The sequence below is a fragment of the Colobus angolensis genome, unplaced genomic scaffold, assembly GCF_000951035.1.
Source record: "Colobus angolensis palliatus isolate OR3802 unplaced genomic scaffold, Cang.pa_1.0 Scaffold394, whole genome shotgun sequence".
NCBI classification, from domain to species: Eukaryota; Metazoa; Chordata; class Mammalia; order Primates; family Cercopithecidae; genus Colobus; species Colobus angolensis.
In genome coordinates, this window is record NW_012117310.1 from 3,670,054 (window position 1) to 3,690,644 (window position 20,591).

At 39.5% G+C, this 20,591-nt stretch overlaps 1 protein-coding gene across 3 annotated transcripts in view; it reads right to left on the reverse strand.

Moving 5' to 3' along the window:
* Positions 1-20,591, reverse strand: part of SLC25A13 (solute carrier family 25 (aspartate/glutamate carrier), member 13) — a 214,560-nt gene that overhangs the window by 48,214 nt on the left and 145,755 nt on the right. For all 3 annotated transcript variants that reach the window (XM_011955113.1, XM_011955112.1, XM_011955111.1), the window contains 2 exons: positions 15,780-15,832; positions 14,366-14,446 (listed from right to left, as the gene is read on the reverse strand). In XM_011955113.1, the coding sequence (XP_011810503.1) occupies positions 14,366-14,446; positions 15,780-15,832 (134 nt within the window). The remainder of the gene's footprint in view (positions 1-14,365; positions 14,447-15,779; positions 15,833-20,591) is intronic.

The following is a 20,591-nucleotide window of genomic DNA, read 5'->3' on the forward strand; positions in this document are numbered from 1 at the left end:
GGTTTCACCATGTTAGCCAGGATAATCTTGATCTCCTGACCTCGTGACCCACCTGCCTCGGCCTCCCAAAGTTTTGTATTTTTAGTAGAGACAGTGTTTCACCATATTGGCTAGGCTGGTTTCAAATTCCTGACCTCAAGTGATCTACCTGCCTTGGCCTACCAAAATGCTGGGATTACAGGCGTGATCACCATGCTCAGTCGTGAGAAATATTTTAGGCTCAAAAATATATAACTAGTGACAATTTTAACTTTATTCAAATGGGCACGCAAAATAATTATACTGATATAGGTTTTGTCTAAATATAGCATAGTCGTTTCAAGATAGGAGCAATGGGTGCTTCACCTCTCTGCCAACACAATCTTAAGTTCACATCTCCATATGACAGTTTTGGCTGCTGTAATTCATATCAGAAGTCCATGATCTACATAAATCCACCTTTGCATCCCGGAGTGCTGAGAGCAACCAGAAAGGGCAATAGGACTGTGACTAGAACCATGTCAGCATGAAGTCCAAGCACCAAGTTCTCAAACGCACAGCGTTCTGCTGATACAAAGCATCATTATTTTCAAATGCTCTGTTTTTTTCAAGTGAAATGGTCTTCACGGCTCAAAGTAAAATTACAGGTTTTTTTCTTCTAATACCCCCTTCTCTGAAATGGGCTAGTCTGCAAAGAAACCAAACTGTGGTTCCTATCACTGTGTCTTTCGTTTAGTGCCCACATGCTTCCATAAGCTTGATTTCTTCCCCTCCTTACAGTTTTGCCACCCAAATCCCTCTTGCCATGTTACATAATGACTTCATTGTTGACACTTCTGGTTTGGCATAGGGAAGTGATATAGCTATTTATTTTTTAAAACAGAATGTTAAGGGCTGGGTGCGGTGGCTCACGCGTGTAATCCCAGCACTTTGGGAGGCTGAGGCAGGTGGATCACTTGAGGTCAGGAAATGGAGACCAGCCTGGCCAACATGGTGAAATCCTCTCTCTACTAAAAATACAAAAATTAGCCAGGCATGGTGGCGCGTGCCTATAGTCTTGGCCACTCGGGAGGCTGAGGCGGGCGAATTGCTTGAACCCAGGAGGCAGAGGTTACAGTGAGCCGAGCTTACACCACTGCACTCGAGCCTGGTCGAGAGAACAAGACTCCATCTCGGAACACAAACAAACAAACAAACAAACAGAATTTTAAGAAATCAAATATTTCAGAAAGGCAACATAATCCAGAGTTCCAATGTACGGCCCCATTTTCTGTTAAGTACTCCAAGAACAGTGACCTTCATTAAAATGATAATGTACTTTAGGTCTAACAGTTGTGGACAAGTAGGTTTTACAGTTATATGTGCCTTATAACTGACTCACCAAGGCTGTCTGCTCATTTTCACAATGATAGGAAATATTGCTAGCCTAAAAACATTATCTAAAGGCTAAGGGTTCAGAAGCTCCAGTACATATTTCTCCATGATCCATTTCCTTTCATCTGTATCAATAAAACAAGGCTTTCTCCAATGCTTCTTTATTAAATGAGATAGTATTCCTGAACATTTTCTTGAGACTTCAGGAGTCAAGTCAAAAGAACTCATTAGATAAAAATAAAAGCCTTCTTACAACGCCTCCCAACCCCCAATCATTCAACAGTCTTGAGAATATTCAGAGAATATTAATAGTCTTGCATTAAAAAAAATTAAACCCATCATCACTCTGCTGTCCACAGAAAACATGGCAGTATATTTTTTAATATAGCACAGTTTCAACTACATTTTAAACTAAAAGCATTAAATATAACTGTAATTTAATCACCCTCCTTTAATTTGAATTCACATGGTAGATACTTATAGCTACTTAAAAAATTAAGTGGCAAAATGTATATGAAGAATATGTATCTTGATATTTTAATTATGCTCAATTGAATGTACTTAGATTTAAAGTGCTTTTCACAAATGACATGTGCTAAGAATATCTAATTGCGCACTGACATTCTAAAATGTGTGCTTACATGTGTCAAAAATAGATTAATATAAAGTTACAGAATAGACTTTGACTAAAACCCAAATATATTATTTTGATTATCTGGACACAAACAAAATTGTAACTACAAACAAGATATATAGTAATAAATGTCTAATAATTTATGTTTCATTAAGATGAACACACAAGTGATGACAGTGCTTGATATTTGAATAAATTAGAAAATAAAGATTTGTAAAGGAATCTAAGATTCAACATATTTTCCATTTGCTTTCTTACTAACTCAATGTTAAATAGAGACATGAAAATAATTTGTAGCATAACTATTATTATTGTATATAGAGCTCACAGGTAAAAAAGAGATATTCAGCAAATAGCAGTGGATGGGGCAAATTAAAACACATTGCCCAAGTGCTGTTCACAACTGTTCACAAGTGCTGAAGATGGCATTCAGCAACCTCACAGAGAAGATGGCAAAGATGAGGTGGCATGAGGTCGGGAGGCCACTCGCCCTGTCCAGCTCTGAAGAGAAGTGTGTTGGGCCCACTGCCTTCACAAGATACATCATCACCCTCCTGCAATCAGAAACTTGAGTCCTCACAAACTGAAAGACCTTTTCTTAAACCCTAGTATTAGGGGCTGAATTGCATCTCTCCAAAATTTGCATACTGAAGTCCTAACCCTCAGGACCTCAAAATGTGACTGGATTTGGACTTAGGGCCTTTTAAGAGGTAATTAAGAAGAAATGAAGTCAGATGGATGGGCCCTAATCCAATATGACTGGTGTCCTTATAATTAGAGATTAAGACACAGACAACACACGGACTGAGGGGTGACTATGTGAGGATACAGTGAGAAGGCGGCCATCTTCAAGAAAAGAAGACTGGCCTCAGAAGAAACCAAAACTGCCAACACCTTAACCTAGGACTTCCAGTACCTGTTGTTTAAACCTCCCAATCTGTGGTATGAGGCATTTTGTTACGGCAGCCCTACCAAACGAATACACTAAGTTAGACTGTCTAAATGCACATCTCTAAACATAAAGCAATATATAAATTTTTTCTTTTGATTTGGTATGAAAATAAAACTCTTAAGTGAAAAATGTGTTACTAGATTATTAACAATAGTGGAACGATAATATATTCTTACTCCATAATTGATTCTGAGAAAGATACCAAACTGAAATATCCTAGTCCTAATTTCTTAACCACATGGTGAGGCAGAAAAAGGCTATTGTGTTTACATGTTTTACAAATATTAAGTTTCATGTTTTCAGCTTCATGGGGTTTTAATGGGCCCATAGAAGCCTGGCCAAGAAACCGAAGTGGAATCCATTTGACTGACATTAAAAAGCAATTAAGTTACAGGCCTGTCAAATATGTTAACATTTGGGGTCTGCCTGTTATACATGTGTATTTTGACTACTACTACCAGAATAGTTTAATGATTTACAGACCTTCAATGTCTAAAGTACCTTCACTGTACGAAAGCTATGACCCAGTCTTTCTTCAGATTTTCCTATCATAACAAACTCCTCCCTATTTACTAGAAATCCAGAAAGATGGCCCAATGTTTGAACTATGTTGAGTCAAACAACTCTGAGACTTTCCCAGAGAGGGGAAAGGGAGAAAAATAGAAAGGAAATATCTGGCTGGCCCAGTGTCTAGCATGAGAGTTGGACTTTCCCCTAATAAGATGACATTTCTGAGCCACTAAAGGCAGCCCTTAGTCAGGGAGGCTATGCTTAACTGTCTTAGTCTGTTTGGGTTTCTATAATGAAGTATCATAGACTACGTGGCTTATAAACAACAAAAATTCCTTTAACAGAGTTCTGGAGGCTCGAAATCTGAGATCACAGTCCGGCATGGTTGGGATTTAGTGAGCACTGCTTCCTGGCTCACAGATGTTGTCTTCTCACTGTGTCCTCACATGGAGGAAGGAGTGGGGATCTCTCTGGGATCCCTTTTATAAGGGCACTGATCTCAACCTGTAGGTTCTACCCTCATGACCTAATCACTCCCAAAGATCCCACTCTTCTAATAGCATCACACTGGGAGTTAGGTTCAAACCTAGCAATTGTGGGAGAAATAAACATTCAATCTATAGCACCCATGAGCCCTTAGTACCATCAGATATTTCTTTTATTTTTGCCCTCGGTCCAAGTAGAATCATCTGGAGAAAGAGCCTCTCATTGGAGTAGGCAAGCAGCAGAACTCTATTCAAGACCAATGCCTTAGTCCCATTGCCTGGAGGACTTTCTGAGCAAACCAATGGAGCTGCCTCTTGGCTTTTCAGAAATCTGCAAATTTAGATAATGCCATGAGGTTAGAATTTTTATTTTTTTGGCTATGAATTGGCTCCTCCTTTTTTAAACCTCCTCTTTTCTATGATTCCTTCATGACTCTGACATAATTTCATGTTAGTCATTCAATAAAGTCTTCTCTACTTAAAATACAAGCCATAATAAATAAGCTATACCAAATGCTCCAAGTTCTTTATCTTCATCCTGTTCTTAAGATTCTGAATATATTTAGGGATTATTTATTTGTCATTCTTAGAAATGAAGTCAAATAAAGTAAATAGGAGCCTTATAAAGGTTGGTTCTATTACTGGGCGATCATGGAATACTCTCTTGTGAAATATCCTGGATATGTAGACACCTAACCATGTTAGAGCTATTCCCTCAATTCCTGCACCCCTACTCTCCCACCAATTTTTGGAGTTAATTCCTCTTTGCTGGTCATCAGTCTCTAAATTAATAGTAACATAGTATATAGAACCACTACCCTTTCTTTCCAATTCTATAACCAACACCTTGTAGTCCAGCATTTATTCATTCAACAGATATTTTTTTGGTTTCTTCCATATGTCAGACACAATGCTAGGCACACAGCTGTAACAGTGTGACATAGGCCCTGTCATCCATATTTATAGATGTCTCAGTTCAGCCATTTACTCAAGGTCTGTGAGATGCAATTAGTTGTCAGCAAAAAGTTATGAAGGAAGATCTCCTCAAGTGGCAAAGCAGTGACCACGGTTGACAAAGACAGCAGGTCATATAATACCAGATACAGTCTCCAACCCTTCAAGTCAAGAAGAGATGGAAGGCAGAGATAAAGCATAAGTACAAACCAAGAAAATCTTTAATATGGTCTTACATTTTGGGGGAGTATGCAAAAAGTTCTCCCAGGGAATATTCCAAATAATAACAATAATAACATTTGAAAACAATGTAATCACTAGATTTTCACTGAACTACAAAAGGTTATAAAGATATAGCATTAAAAAAATTAACATTATTGCTATAGCATCACTATAATGCATAATATATCTTAATTAATTCACATGTCACTCGAGAGTGACTTCATAACAATTCAACCTAATGATTAAGCCTCACATCATCTTATATTTATAAGTAAGATATGTGCAGAGGCTTGCATAGTGAAATAAAAATTCTATCTTAAAAAAACTACACTATGAGGCTACATATCCACACGAAATCCTGGGAAGAAAAAAATTGTGAAGTAAGACTTAAATCCACTTCAGACAATCTGTCTCACCAGCTCTGATTGTCAGAGTATATGTATTCATTATATGAGGAAATTTTCTTCCTGGTTTCATACGATTGAGTATGAAATCATAAGGGATTTCAAGTTCAATCACAAGGAATGGTGACTTTGAGTATATTTTATGACCAAAGTATACACAATACTACTCAGGGAAAACTTACAGAATTCAGAGCTAAAAACAAAACAGTACAAGAAGGGTTTGAAGACACTTATAGATAGTTGAAACAAATGGAAATGTTAAGCAAAGTCATTAATATCTGGGTGGGGCCATGACTCAAGGCTGCCATATGTATGGCCTAGCACACAAAGATCAGGTTTACCAACCAGATTTCCTCTCTCAATAATTACATGAAAAGCAAAACAAAACTGAACAACTTGAGCTAATTAGCTGGGAGCTGGGGCAAGGGATGAAAAGAGGCTGTCTCCTACTGTGAGAGAGACTAAGTAGCTGGCAAGAACATGAAGGGAATTCTTGAGAAAGTCAACATCAATTCTTCAGGAAGAGAAGAAGTGATGGATTAGAATAGTCAAAAGATGTGCAGAGTGATGCAAAGTCACTGCGAGAGACAAAGAAGGCCAAGTGGAGAAAATGGAGAGAGTAGCCAGTTCCTAATGCTGCCTCAATTCTCAAGAGCCTTCAATTTCATTTAATGGATACCCCTAACCTTCACTTATCTCCACTTTGGTGAGTTTCTGCCCCCTGCTACCAGAAGCAATCTAGACAATGAATGGGTTCTAGGATCAGCAACAGACCCTCAGAGAAGGCATGAGATGGGCTATGAAACCTTCACAAGGTGAAGGGCAATGAAGATGTTCCCAGCTCACAACACGGGTTACTGAATCCTCCAGTGGTAGCTGAAACATCCTTTGCTATTATTCCTATTAAGATGTAGAGTCTAATTTCTCTCCTGTTGAATCTGGGCCAGCCTAACTGGCTTGTCTGACCAACAGAATGCACTGGCAGTGACCTTCAAGGTCAGGTCATAGGAAGTCTTGTTTCTGCCCAGGACTCTTAAGATGCCTGCTCTTGGGGGGCTCCCTCTCAGAATCAAACTGTCAATGTTTGAAAAGACCAAGCTACACAGAGAAGTCAAGCAGGTGCTCTTGACCACAGCCCCAGCTGTGACGAGAGTGAGCCACCTTGGATATCTGTCCCGGATGACCCTTCAGATGAGTCTGGCCCCAGCTTCCACTAGCCCATAACCACATAAGAATCCCAAGTACAACCCTCCCAGGCTGAGCCCAGTCAATCCACAGAACCACAAGAGAGAATAATAATAAATATTTATTTGAAGTCACTAAATTTTCAGATTATTTGTTATGCAGCAATAGATAATCAGAACATCTCTCCTCCTCAATGATGGAGAAACACTGAAATCATTCCTGTTAGGAGGAAAGCCTTGGAACTAGGACTGGCATGCACTGTGGACACAGGATGAAATTAAAGTCATTTTTAGAAAAAGGATGCTATGCTACCCAGCAGAGGAAATCAATCAGTAGAGAAATGACAAATAAGCAGGTTCACAAAGAAGACCAGAGATTTCAGGAGCACCTGAGGTAGCTGAGGTCCTCAAGAGCCATATCCAAACTCCAATACACCTATTCCATTCCGTTCCACCCAAAAAGCCAAACTAAAACATTCATTTTCATAAAATTCTCTTTCTCTCTGTGTATACACACACACACACACACACACTAGGAGTTAAAAAGTAGACACTAGAGGCCGGGCATGGTGGCTCACGCCTGTAATCCCAGCACTTTGGGAGGTCGAGGTGGGTAGATCACAAGTTCAGGAGTTCGAGACCAGCCTGGCCCATATGGTGAAACCTCATCTTTACTAAACATACAAAAAAATTAGCCGGGCATGGTGGCACATGCCTGTAATCCCAGCTACTTGGGAGGCTGAGGCAGGAGAACTGCTTGAATCCAAGAGACAGAGGTTGCAGTGAGCCAAGATTGCGCCACTGCACTCCAGCCTGGGTGACAAGGCGAGACTCCATCTTAAAAAAAAAAAAAAAAAAGTAGACACTAGAAGAGCAGGAAGACTAGCACTTAAGTCACGATTTAATTCTTTCATACATATTATCTCATTTAATTTTTCCCACAATCAGGCAAGGTAAGTGTGGTGCATTAAAGATGGCTGCAACATCATTGTCACGTCTCCCATTCAGAGGTAGATTATTTTCCCTGGCACTGAATCTGGCTGACCTATAACCTGTTTTAACAAATACACTGTGGCTAAATTAATGTTGCATAATCTCAAAAACTGGGCCTGAGATTTTTCTCAGTTTCTTATTCTGCTCTCAGAACTCACTTTCTTAAGTCTGACGCTATAGTATGAGGAAGCTCACGCAGCTATGCCATGTGGAGAACCTGTCCCCACCCAGCCCTGGCTCCAGCTGAGCTCCAAGCTGGTTGCCATTTGTGTGAGGGCATTCTGGACCTTCTAGCTACCTCACTACTCCAGCTGAAATCATGGGAAAGAGACAGAAACCATGGGAAGGAGGCAGCATTCATGAAAAAGAACAGATTTTTTTGTTTTTTTTAATACTTTAAGTTCTAGGGTACATGTACACAACATGCAGGTTTGTTACATATGTACACATGTGCCATGTTGGTGTGCTGCACCCATTTACTCATCATTTCACATTAGGTATATCTCCTAATGCTATCCCTCCACCCTCCCCCTAGCTCACAACAGGTTCCCCTTCCTGTGTGAGGTTCCCCTTCCTGTGTCCAAGTGTTCTCGTTGTTCAATTCCCACCTATAAGTGAGAACATGCGGTGTTTGTTTTTTTGTCCTTGCGACAGTTTGCTCAGAATGATGGTTTCCGGCTTCATCCATGTTCCTACAAAGGACATGAAGTCATCCTTTTTTATGGCTGCATAGTATTACATGGTGTATATGTGCCACATTTTCTTAATTCAGTTTATCACTGATGGACATTTGGGTTGATTCCAAGTCTTTGCTATTGTGAATAGTGCCGCAGTAAACATACGTCTGCATGTGTCTTTATAGCAGCATGATTTATAATCCTTTGGGTATATACCTAGTAATAGGATGGCTGGGTCAAGTGGTATTTCTAGTCCTAGATCCTTGAGGAATTGCCACACTGTCTTCCACAATGTTTGAACTAGTTTACAGTCCCACCAGCAGTGTAAAAGAGTTCCTATTTCTCCACATCCTCTCCAGCACCTGCTGTTCCCTGACTTTTTAATGATTGCCATTAGAACAGATGATCGTTTTAAACCACTAAGTTTTGGAGAGGTTTGTTATACAGCAATAGATAACTGAAAGAGAAAGTTACTATCTAAATTTTATAGACAAGAAAACTGCAACTCAGAGAAGTCAAGTAAGTTGTATAATCCTTGATTCACATCTGGCAGGTGAAGGCCTTGAGACCCTAAACTGACTAAAAGTTCTTTCCAGTAAACCGGACTGCCTCTTGTTAGATGTGATTATTCTTACTACAAATGGCTATGATTTTCAAAAGGATTAACTTTACAAAAAAAAAAAGAGAAGAAAACAAAAAACAAAAAACGAAGAAGCATCCCTGTTCTAATTCTCAGAAATTAGAATGGCAAGGTTTTAAAAGGAACACTTTCACTTTGTAAAATGATCTCCATCTATATGCTTTCTATTCTTGGTGATTTGGGAATCATCGTTAAGTATGGCTTGGAGAGAAAGGTGATAAGTTTTACTGTTAATGACGGGAAGGGGTTTGGCTAACATTAAAGAAAAGACATAAATTAGTCCATTACCAGATTTGTCATTGATTGGCTGTGAAGATTGACAAGATCACTTTTGAGTGATTTTAGCTTTAAAATTCTTTCCTTTAACCAATCTTTACAAAGCGTCTACAGGTTGCCATGCAATGCCTGCAGTCCCTGGAATACATCAATGAATAAGAAGATCCATGTCCTTGCAGAACTTGTACTCTACCATGAAGGGGACAGAAAATAAACAAAAATCAGGAAAAATAAGTAAGTTATACAGAATGTTTGAAGGTAGTGAGAACCATGGCAACAGGAGAAGAAAGGGGGGTGATGGGAAGGCAGGCTGATAGGTAGATAGGGAGTGTTTGCTGGCAGCAGGGAGGGTTAACATTTTTAAACTAAGTATCATGTATAAGTTTAAAGCATAAGACTGAAGCAACGACTGTTTCTAGGGAGAAACCCCAAGTAACCAAAAATTTGGTTAAATGAATACACTGTTCCAACCATAAGTCTATCTAGAAACCCACACATCTGTAACAGACATATGCAGTATATGCCACATTCCAACACTAGAACGTAATATTCCCATTTACTATTATTTTCTGATAATCAAAGCACATGAGTTGCACTAATGGGAAAAAATGCAAAGGCATCAATCTGGGAATCATATGAGTTGTTTCTAGAGCATTGTGTTAGGATGAAGCATTCAAAAACAAACATTTATACTGCTTAGGATACTCACAAGTAATAAAAAGTAGAAAGCCATGCTTAGAATGAAAAACAGCAGTGTCAGGACAGAGTTTTCTTTTGGGAGATAAGGGAAGGAAAAGCAATTTGGACAGGTACATTAAGGGCCTCCAACTGCACTGTCAAGTTTGCCACCAATGTAAGTGGTAGGGACACCTGTGTCTGTATCTTTGTGTTTTTCAAAATCTTTCAAAATAAAACAATTGTAACTGAATGTAATGTATGAGATGAGTAATAAAAACTTGCCTTAAAAACAGTATTTGATATGTGGCTGGACAAACTGGCATAAACACATCATGCATATGGGAATCACCATAATGGTGGGAATCAGGCAGGCAACAGCATTAGGGTACTACTTATTTATAGGGGAGGGTAATTAAGATTACTCTTCATTCCATGTTTTCCCAACAGTGTTATTCTCACCAGTCCCTTTTAGAACCAGTGACACAAACATATAAATTGTTTTTCCAACTAAAAATGCACTCAAAATAATACAAACTTCTATAAACAACAACTATATTTACAACGTGCACATTCATGCACACAAATGTGTGCATCACAATGAAAAAATACCCTGGGCCCATTATCAAAGGACCGTAGTTTAAAACATGTTAATTTGTCTTTCCAAAAATTACTACACAATACTACTACTTTGTATTGGTATATGAACAGTTTTTACTAAATATGGCTTTATAAGACAGATGTTCATATTTTACGACTTTCTTAGTAATATTAGATTTATTTTCATGCCAAATAAATTAATCATCATATTTATACTTCTTCCTTGAAACTAGTCATCGCACCACTTGTATTCCTTACCTGGTGACTTTTTTTAAAGATCAAAGGATCAAAAGCTAAAGATCCCAGGCTCCTCAACATTTCAACCTAGACGCATATTACACTAGATATATAAAAGTCATACACTTACTTTGTTGAATGAAGCACTGTAGCCTACAGATCATACTGCATTACATATGTTATTTGTCATTTTGTCTTAAAGTAACAGCAAAAAAGCAATAAAGACAACATATTCAGATGTAATACATCAGTTTTCAGAATCATTGGGAACCTAACTGGAAGTGGCTAGTGGTAACAGAACCTCTGTCTTCTGACACACTGACTGAAAGTTTCCATGGTCACTAACACAGATTCTCAATCACAGCCCTCTAAAGGCGCCAAGTATTTGATCCAAGAAGGGAAAAGATGGAAAAAAAACCCAGAAGGCATATATGTACACACACACACACACACACACACACACACACACACACACACACACACATACATACCTCATGCAGGGAAGACTGAAGGTCCAGGTCTCCATTACAACTCCCACAACTACAAGCCTAATTTAGAATGCAGAAACTCAACTTACGGAGAAAACACAAACCACAAAGAATTATTTCAGATTTAGAGTTTGTAAACCCCAGTCTCGGCACCGAGTTTTGTCTTAAAACACGCTGAATGTATCACTACTGTTAAAGTGTGAATCTATCAAAATGCTCAGAGAACTGGAGTCAATTTTTGACAGTGCTCTAAACTAAAACTAATCTCAAATGCAAAAAATGAGTTTAAAAATAAATATCAGACTTGCTCTTTTTCCTGTGTCAATGAAACAGAAGATTATTTTTTAATCTCTTCAGTTACAGGCTTTATTATACCAAAAATAATAAATAAGAAATGGGATAAACTTTATTCCTTTTTAGTGACAATGATTTTTTCCCTCCAAATTTACTAACACTTTCATTTTTCTAAAAAAAAAAAATACAATAAAACAGGTTGTTTAGCTAATCACTATGAAGTTATGAGACAAAGACCTCCCTACATACTTTCCTCGTTTTTGCAGAAAACAGATCATAAAACAGAATAAGCCTTGTTCAAAGAAATTAGCAGCTTTGGTTACAAGTGCAAAAGTCAGCCATGTGTACTAATTCTCAGTAATAATGAAGCAAGGTGAGGTCCCCAGAGACTTAAAAGTCAACACCTAGCAATGCTTGGATGAACTAAGATGAGGAATCGCTCATGTGGCACAACCTTACAAAACCCTTTGTATTCCCAATGGGACAGATGAGGCTGTGGAACTCACAACAACCCTCTAAGGTGTGTGACTGCCTTCAATTATACAGAAAACTTTGCTAAAGCCTGCAAAGAAAGATGCTGCTGCTACTTAAAAAATGCATGGCTGGGTGGGGTGGCCCACGCCTGTAATCTCAGTACTTTGGGAGGCCAAGGTGGACAGATCAGGAGGTCAGGAGATTGAGACCATCCTGGCCAACATGGTGAAACCCAGTCTCTACTAAATATGCAAAGAAGTTAGCCGGGCATGGTGGTGCATGCCTGTAGTCCCAGCTACTCAGGAGGCTGAGGCAGGAGAATCGCTTGAACCCGGGAGATGGAGGTTGCGATCGTGTCACTGCACTCCGGCCTGGTGACAGAGCAAAACTGTCTTAAAAAAAAAAGGATGTGCATGCACACACAAACACACAGAAAATGGAACCATCCATTCATCTACTCAGAGATCTAAAGGGACCTGGGTTGTCTGCTACCTACAGGATTGCTTACCTGAAAATAAACTCTTCTTAAAGTAATGACTGGGGGAAAAAAGGCAAGGGAGAAGACTTGAAAAGCTAAGGACCACTGTCTACCTCTGAGATGAAGGATGGCAAATCTCATTTCACAGATATTTTAAGTAGCTGTAAAGCCTAAGTGGCTCCAATTTTAAGCCTGTGTTTAGATCAGGTTTGAAAAGGGCTACATCTCTTTACATAACTAGGCACCACTTCTGATGCCAATGTGCTTTGTGTTTGAAATGGGCGACTGCATATGCAAAAACAAGACCACCTACAGATGGCACCTAGAAAATACGTGCCACAACCAATCTCCTTGGCACCCAGAGGCATGTGCAGGCAAAATGCTTTCATTAAAAAGAAAATAAACCTCTGGGCACCATGCCATGATGATTGCCAACATCTTGAGTAGTATCACATAATTAATTTTACATTTTAATTCTTATAGAAATCTATGATCACATCTTTTCAGAAAGTTTAAAATGTAACTTAAAAAAAACAACAACCCCACCTGACCTACCAAAAAACCCTGCTATATCCTGGACTCGGCAACAACCTGAAGGACTAGGCTAGGCACAGCCTATGGATATGCCTATCCAAAAATTAGAAAACCTACTTACTCAAATGGAAACTACAGAGTTGTTTTAAATGGAGAGTACTTATGGGGAAGAGAAACTTCTAAAATTCTCTTTGATTATTATTGTGTGCCCTTTTTATTTAGGACATTAAAGGCTCCTTTTTTCCATCCTGAATGCTCCTAAAGTTACAGAACAAGGGGATCCTGCCTGTCCATCTCCGACAGGTCACTGATCAAACAGAGAGTCAGGCAGTAGCCAAATTCCATCCATCTCTAAAGCATACCAGGAGCTAGGACTTCTTAGCTCCTGCTACATTTAAGAAACCATCATTCAATGTTAGATAGGACAATAAGCCCTTTCCACACAAACATTGCCCAACGTCTAAACTCAAGGATCTTCAAGAAAAAAATTACTTTAGGAATACTACTTCCTGCCCAGAGTAAGCCAATTTTAAAAAGTGACTTCATCTTTTTTATAAGAAATAGGTTCAGATAAAAAAATACCAATTTTGTACTGCCTGAGTGATCAAAGCCTGTTATTTAACCAACCTTATCTTTAAATAACACTAGTCTTTGTATAAGAGTTTAATTTGCTTAAAGTATTTACATTCACATGAACAAACCAGTACATGAGATAAAACGAGACACAATGTTTTGCTGAGCTTCAGAACAAGATGCAGGTTGTTCATCCATATAAGGAAAAAATCATTCCAAGCGTTTTTGACAATGCAGAGCACACTCAGCCAGTTATTTCCCAGCATTGTTCTCCCAAAAGCAGTGGAAGCTTGAATAGATGCTGCCACTTGCAAGGCAAAGCCAAGCAGAGCGCTATGGTTGCTGACTTCAAACTACAAGTTTTAGTGCCTGACCCAGCAGAGGGTGCCATGAGGAAAGAAGGTACTAAACATTAACTTTAGAAAAGGTTAGCAAAGATTTTTCAAAGGGCAAACACTTCTGTCACAAATGACTTTTATTGTAGAACAAACCATAAGCAATGACGAATTTAACAGGCATGACTTAACAGGCAGTAAGATCAGAAACATTTACCCTTCCACCTCTGGAATGGTTCGCCTGTCTAGGAAAAGCCGAGGTGCCCTAGTAGACTCTGCCCTTGTGCAGGATCTGTGGTTAAACAGAAGCCTTAGTCCACACCTGTTGACCATGGCAGTGATAAATATGTGAAACAAATCTTTTCAATGTAGAGATCTTCAAAAGGTACTTACGCAGCCTCCAGCAAGAATTTCTGCTGCAAGTGGGACCGAACCATCTTTGTGCATAAATTTATCCCTCACAAAATCGTTCACCTTGAAGAAAAATATTTATAGAAGCTGATGAAAAATATAAAGAAAGTCATTAAACACTTATAAATATGCATCTGTCAATATAGGCTATTTTTTTCTATCAGTCTATTGGAGTAATCATAAATTGCACAAATTAACAGATCTTAAAATAGTTTGAGAAGTACTCTTAATAGCATAATACAGTTTTAAAAAATGAAAAATATATATGCATCACTGATGTTTCAGGAGAAAAGTTAAAAGATAAATGAAAGCCAAAAATACACTCTGCAATTAGAATAGCTTAAGAAGGCTGATTTTGTCACTGATAATAGTGACAAAATAAAAACATACATCTTACAACTTAACACTGTTTTATAAGGCTTGATTAAAAATCACTTTCAAGTCTTCTAACAAGAATTAATCTAAAACACTACTCATCATGGAGATAAATTTGGCTGAGCAGACTTTTTCAGCTTAGAAGAAATTCAGTATCTAAAAATTCCTCAAGGATTCTCAAAGAACATAAATTACATTAATTAATTAATATAATCTTCTCAAAATAGTATGTACTACAAGAAATTTTAAGAAACAGTCATATCTTTTTGGCAGACATAGGCCAGAGAAGATTAGGTCACATAATAAAAAGGTAAAATAAGAATTTCAGGCTCCAAAGCTACACAGTTCAATCTAAAGCTAGAGTTTTACTTTCTGGGGCTTTATGGCCTTAGTGATGCAAATGTTTGTATATTCCATAAACACTTAAACTGAATATCAACCATCTGTCAAATGTGAGCCAGGCACTGGGCAAATAATCTGATGAAGGATTGACTTCAACTAGAACCCAGATCCCTGCACATTTGGCTTTACAGAACACACCCTAACCATGAATCCTATAAAACAGCAGGTGCTGACATGCTCTGGAGTCAGACAAGTCTGATTTTAAATTCTAGTTCGCCCATTTATGATTTGTGTGAACACAGGTAGGCTCTTTAAGCCCGATAGGCCTTAGTTTCCTTATCTGTAAACTGTGGATCATGCTTTGTTGAGATTAGACCAGTAAAAGGTAATATATATAACGTGCCTAATACAGTAGGTACTGAAGAGAATTTGGCTGCTACTGCTATGATGACAACAATGATGGCAGCAACCACCAAAAGTACTCAAGTTTATTATCATATTTTTGGATGTCCACTGCTAAATGGGGAATAATGAAAAAACGTGTGTGGTGAGTTCCCCTGCTTTCAAATTAGCTAGCACCTCTGAACAAACAAACCTGCTGTTTCCTATAAGAATACTTGCTAGATTCTTGAGTATGTACAAAAGCCCTTACTAAGAGGCACCAACTCAAAAGACTTACTGTAAGTTTTATGGCCTTCTCTGGGGCAACTCCCAATAACTGTGGCAACAGACCTAAAAATCAACAAAAAGTAGAAGTATATTAAATAAATTAGCATTAACTAAACAAATCAACAGTTCTACAGAGGGGATTACCACTTAAAAACTGCTTAATCTCTGCTGCAATTTTCTGCTATTACCCTTAATGAGAATATTTGAAATGGAATGTTTAAGTACTAACTTCTAACAGCCGCATCAGGCCCAAGTACATTCCATCTCACATTCTGGATCGTTTGCACATTGGGTAAATCAACAGTATTAGTGACATAGGAAATCTCATTATTCCCCAAAAGTCTGCTCCTTCCCTTCTGCCTTCTAAATCAGTGGACCACTTGATTTTCTAAATCAAGAACCACTTTTGGGGAAGGCAGTGAGAACACTGAGTGCATTTAGTGGAGCTACGTATCTGAACTAAAAAATCTCATCATTTTCATTTGTTCTTCTTAAAGAAAAAAAATTTAAATCACAATTGTTTTTTCTTGGAAACACGCGCCAAGCTAACACTGATGGTAGGAGTATGCTGTACCCTTTGTCATACTTTGCGAGAGGTTCATGGTTCTATTCTTCATTGGAAGTACAATTTTCTAATTTATCTATGTAAGAAGGTCCACTTGCAGCCTCTTCTGAGGGACCAGCCCTGCCCACACTCTCTTCCTAAAGGAGCAAGCCTGAGAGGTCACTAGCTTGAATGCCATATGTATCCAACCTATAGGTATATTTTATTGAGTAACGAAGTTTCAAACATAATCTGACCTCCTTGTAAGAAAGATCAATGAGGCCAGTAATCACGCCTGTAATCCCAACACTTTGGGAGGCTGAGGAGGGCAGATCACCTGAGGTCAGGAGTTTGAGACCAGCCTGACCAACACAGTGAAACCCTGTCTCTACTAAAAATACAAAAATTAGCCGGGTGTGGTGGCAGGCACCTGTAGTCCCAGCTACTCAGGAGGCCAAGACAGGAGAATTGCTTGAACCTGGGAGGCGGAGGTTGCAGTGAGCAGAGATTGATTGCACCACTGCACTCCAGACTGGGCAATGGAGTGACATACTATCTCAAAAAAAATAAAAAATAAAATAAATAAAATAAAATAAAATAAAACAAAATAAAATATCAATGAACAGACTGACCTAGCCGTCAGTTCACAGGTTCAGTTCTGACTGAACTGACTGACCCTAGGCCTCTTTCTGACATCCCAGCCATCTGCTCTATTGCGTGAAGCTCCATCCTTCAGACAGAAACCATGCAAGGTGGTGCCCACCCTGCTCTGAGGCCCGTACCTCAATGAGGACAAATGCCTGTTTCTTTCTTTCTTTTTTTTTTTTTGAGATGGAGTCTCACTCTGTCGCCCAGGCTAGAGTGCAGTGGCTTGATCTCAGCTCACTGACAGCTCTGCCTCCCGGGTTCTCGCCATTCTCCTGCCTCAGCCTCCGGAGTGGCTGGGACTACAGGCACCCGCTACCACGTCCAGCTAATTTTTTGTTTTAGTACAGATGGGGTTTCACCATGTTAGCCAGGATGGTCTTGATCTCCTGACCTCATGATTTGCCTGCCTTGGCCTCCCAAAGTGCTGGGATTACAGGCGTGAGCCACCGTGCCCAGTCTCCAGTTTCTATTTTTATTGTTCTATTGATACCCTCACAATTGATAAAAATTTTTTCTTTGCTCATATCCTTATAAAGGGGGAAAACTAAATAGATGAATGCAGCTTGATGTTTTTGGGAAAATGGGAGACAGTCCTTCATTGTGGAATTAAACAAGGATAAGGATGGTGAGGCTAATGAAAATTTTCTTTAAAAGTGCATCATGTTTATTACATGCCAGGTACCATTTTGAAAACTTTATTAACTCATTTAATCCTCATAATCACTCTATAGAGAGGAAACCAAGGCATAGAGAGTTAAAGTAATTTGCTCCAAGTTACCTAGCTGGTAAGTGGTGAGACTGGGATACAAGCCTTAGCCATCTTACTCAAAAAAATCTATACCTTTATACACCACTTAACTCTATGTGTTAATATGCAAAGGCGCATCTGCATCTCACACCCAGCTGCATTTGTTCACTTATATAACCTGCCTAGATCCTATAAGCATTTAAGTTTGCAACACTTCTTTTTGTTTTTTCTTATTTTTTATTTTTAACAAAGAGACAAGGTCTCACTATGTTGCCCAGACTGGTCTCAGATTCCTAGCCTCAAGCAATCCTCCTGCCTAGGCTTTCCAAAGTGCTGGGATTACAGGTGCGAGCCATCTCACCTGGCCTGAGTTAGTAATCCTTCACTAGGCAACCATAATATCTAAACCTGCTTCATCCCCAGAGCCACAGCTGACTGAACAATGTAAAACACCTAAAAGATAAGCAAATCAAGAGTTCAGCAACTTAAGCCTGCTACCAAAAATGGAGCTGGCCAATCAGGATGCCTTCCCCAGGAGTATGACTGACAGTCCTTAGAGACGAGGGGACAAGTTAGCACAGAAGCAGCAAGATGAAAAGATGTCATGGGTGGAGCAAGGAAAGCAGCCAATTGGAAGCCACGTGTGCGCTAATGTCATAAGGAAGCAGAAACCATGAATAAGCAGAGGAAGTGCGTTGGTGGACAGATGAGAATGTGAAGCAAAAGGAATGGAGACTCTAAAAAGAGAATGCACATAGCCCATGAAAGGCACACAGGTGGGAGTGCCCGTCCCCATCACCTTCGGGTCCCACTGAAGCCAGGCTCCAGTGCAGCTCCTGCTCTTGGATCCCTGAGATTTCTACCTTCTTTCTCTCTTGTGCGAATGCTTATCAAAAGCCCCCCTTAGCTCTTGCTAGCTTGAGCGGGGCTGTGCTCTTTAGAATCTAAATGAACTAAGGCAGCATATGAGAAAAATTGGGAATATGCAACCATTTGGGCAAAGCAAGCATTCTTATCCAAAGCAAGCATTCTCTCCTAAACTATACTCATGACACTCACTCACTGATCTTTCATTAAGATATCTATAATAAGAGAAGGCTTGGTTATTACCTAATAAAAGTACAACATTAATTTCTACTAGGAATATGTGGGCAGACGCCTGTTTAAACTACCTCTTCACATTTGAAATTTCCATCTTACTCCCTGTATTCAGGTCAAGTGCCAAAATGCTTAGTTAAATATTTACTTGCTAGAAGTATTTTTCTCATCATTAAATTGTAGACCAAAATTGTGGATGGGTTGAAAGCACTGTGATTTAAATGATGATCTCTTGTCTCCATAACTATCCTGTGACAGTCTTTTTAAATGACTAATAAAAAACCAGCCCACAGAGCCAAATGACTACAGTGTTAGATACAATCACTTCAGTCAGCCTTTCAAACTACTGAGATTTATCCTTCTCACCATAAATTTAGCAATGCCTGTGAACAGCAAAAAACAAAAGGGAGAACCCTGTGTGTAAGACTACAAAGAAGGCAACAAATAGCTATCTGTTCAGCAAACATTTACCAAATGCATCCTCTGTGTGCCTGGTACTGAGAGGGACTGGGATGAACACAGTGAGACTGGTGCCTCCCCCTTAAGAAATTCAGAGTTTAGAGGGAAAGGGAAAGCTAGTTGTCTCCACCTGCCAGATGGGGGACAAACTACCTAACAACAGCACGTGCTGCATGCCAGACCCCAGGGGCATCACAGGACTATGAGAACCCAGTGGAGAGAACCAGTTCTTCTGCCTGCAGGAGGGAAAAAAACATCAAAGAAGAGGAGATATTTGCCCTGGGACTTCAAGGGTGAGCAGAGGTTTGCTGGAGAGATGAGACAATGAGCAGAATGGAGGGCAAGGTGATCCAGGCAGAGGAAACGGTGTGCAAAGGCATCAACATCTTAAGGCTATGGCAAGCAGTCAGGGCACTAGAGGCTGTGCTTGGATCACAGAAGACCAGATAGTAAGTAACAATATTATTAATAGTAGTGATAATGACAACAGCCAATCATTGGGGAGCACTTGCTATATCCACATACTACTCTGTGTTTTATGTGAATGAACACATTTAATCCACAGAACACCCTACTTAGACAGTGGCTTTTGTCTTATCCACAGCAACTGAAGAAGAAACTGAGGCCAACTTGAAGGGAGCTGCCCATGGTGGCTCAGCTGTTCGATGGAGGAACGGGGTTCCACCCAGGCTGTCTGGCTCCAGTCTCTGCTCTTACCTGGTAAACTGCATAACTTCTCTCCCAGGCCCACTAAGGAGCATGCATCAAATTCTGTAGATGCATGGGGTGGCTTTTAGGGTAAAAAGTAAAGTTCAAAAAGTAAAAAGTTCTAGAGGCAGGTGAAGGATAGTTTGCAAGAGCAGAGACCTGAGGCAGTTAGACAAACTAGGAGGTTAAAGTAATATACTAGAGGCCCCACGTTTCCTTATATTAAATGATTAACTTCAACTTAGAATAAAACCAAAGTACAAATCCACTCCTAAGACCTAGGCCAGATGCTGGCACTCAGGGAAGTTGTTGATAAGAACCATTCTTGTAGTGACTACCCTGTCTGGTTAAACAGGAAAATGAAAGTGACTGGATTCTAATCTGAGGCCCACTACAGATGTGGGCCTTGAAAACATTAGTCTTGAGTACTTGCTCTTTGTAAAAAGGTCGTGATCTGTGAAACAATGAAAAATTAAAGAGGTGGGAATTCCAAGATCCCTCCTTGTACCTTGACCTCAGAGGGAGGAGAGGTAGCAAGGCCCAGTAATGCCTAAAGCAGAGAGTCTAGATGAGGCACTTCAACGCGAACACATTTAAGTCTAAAGTGCATATATATC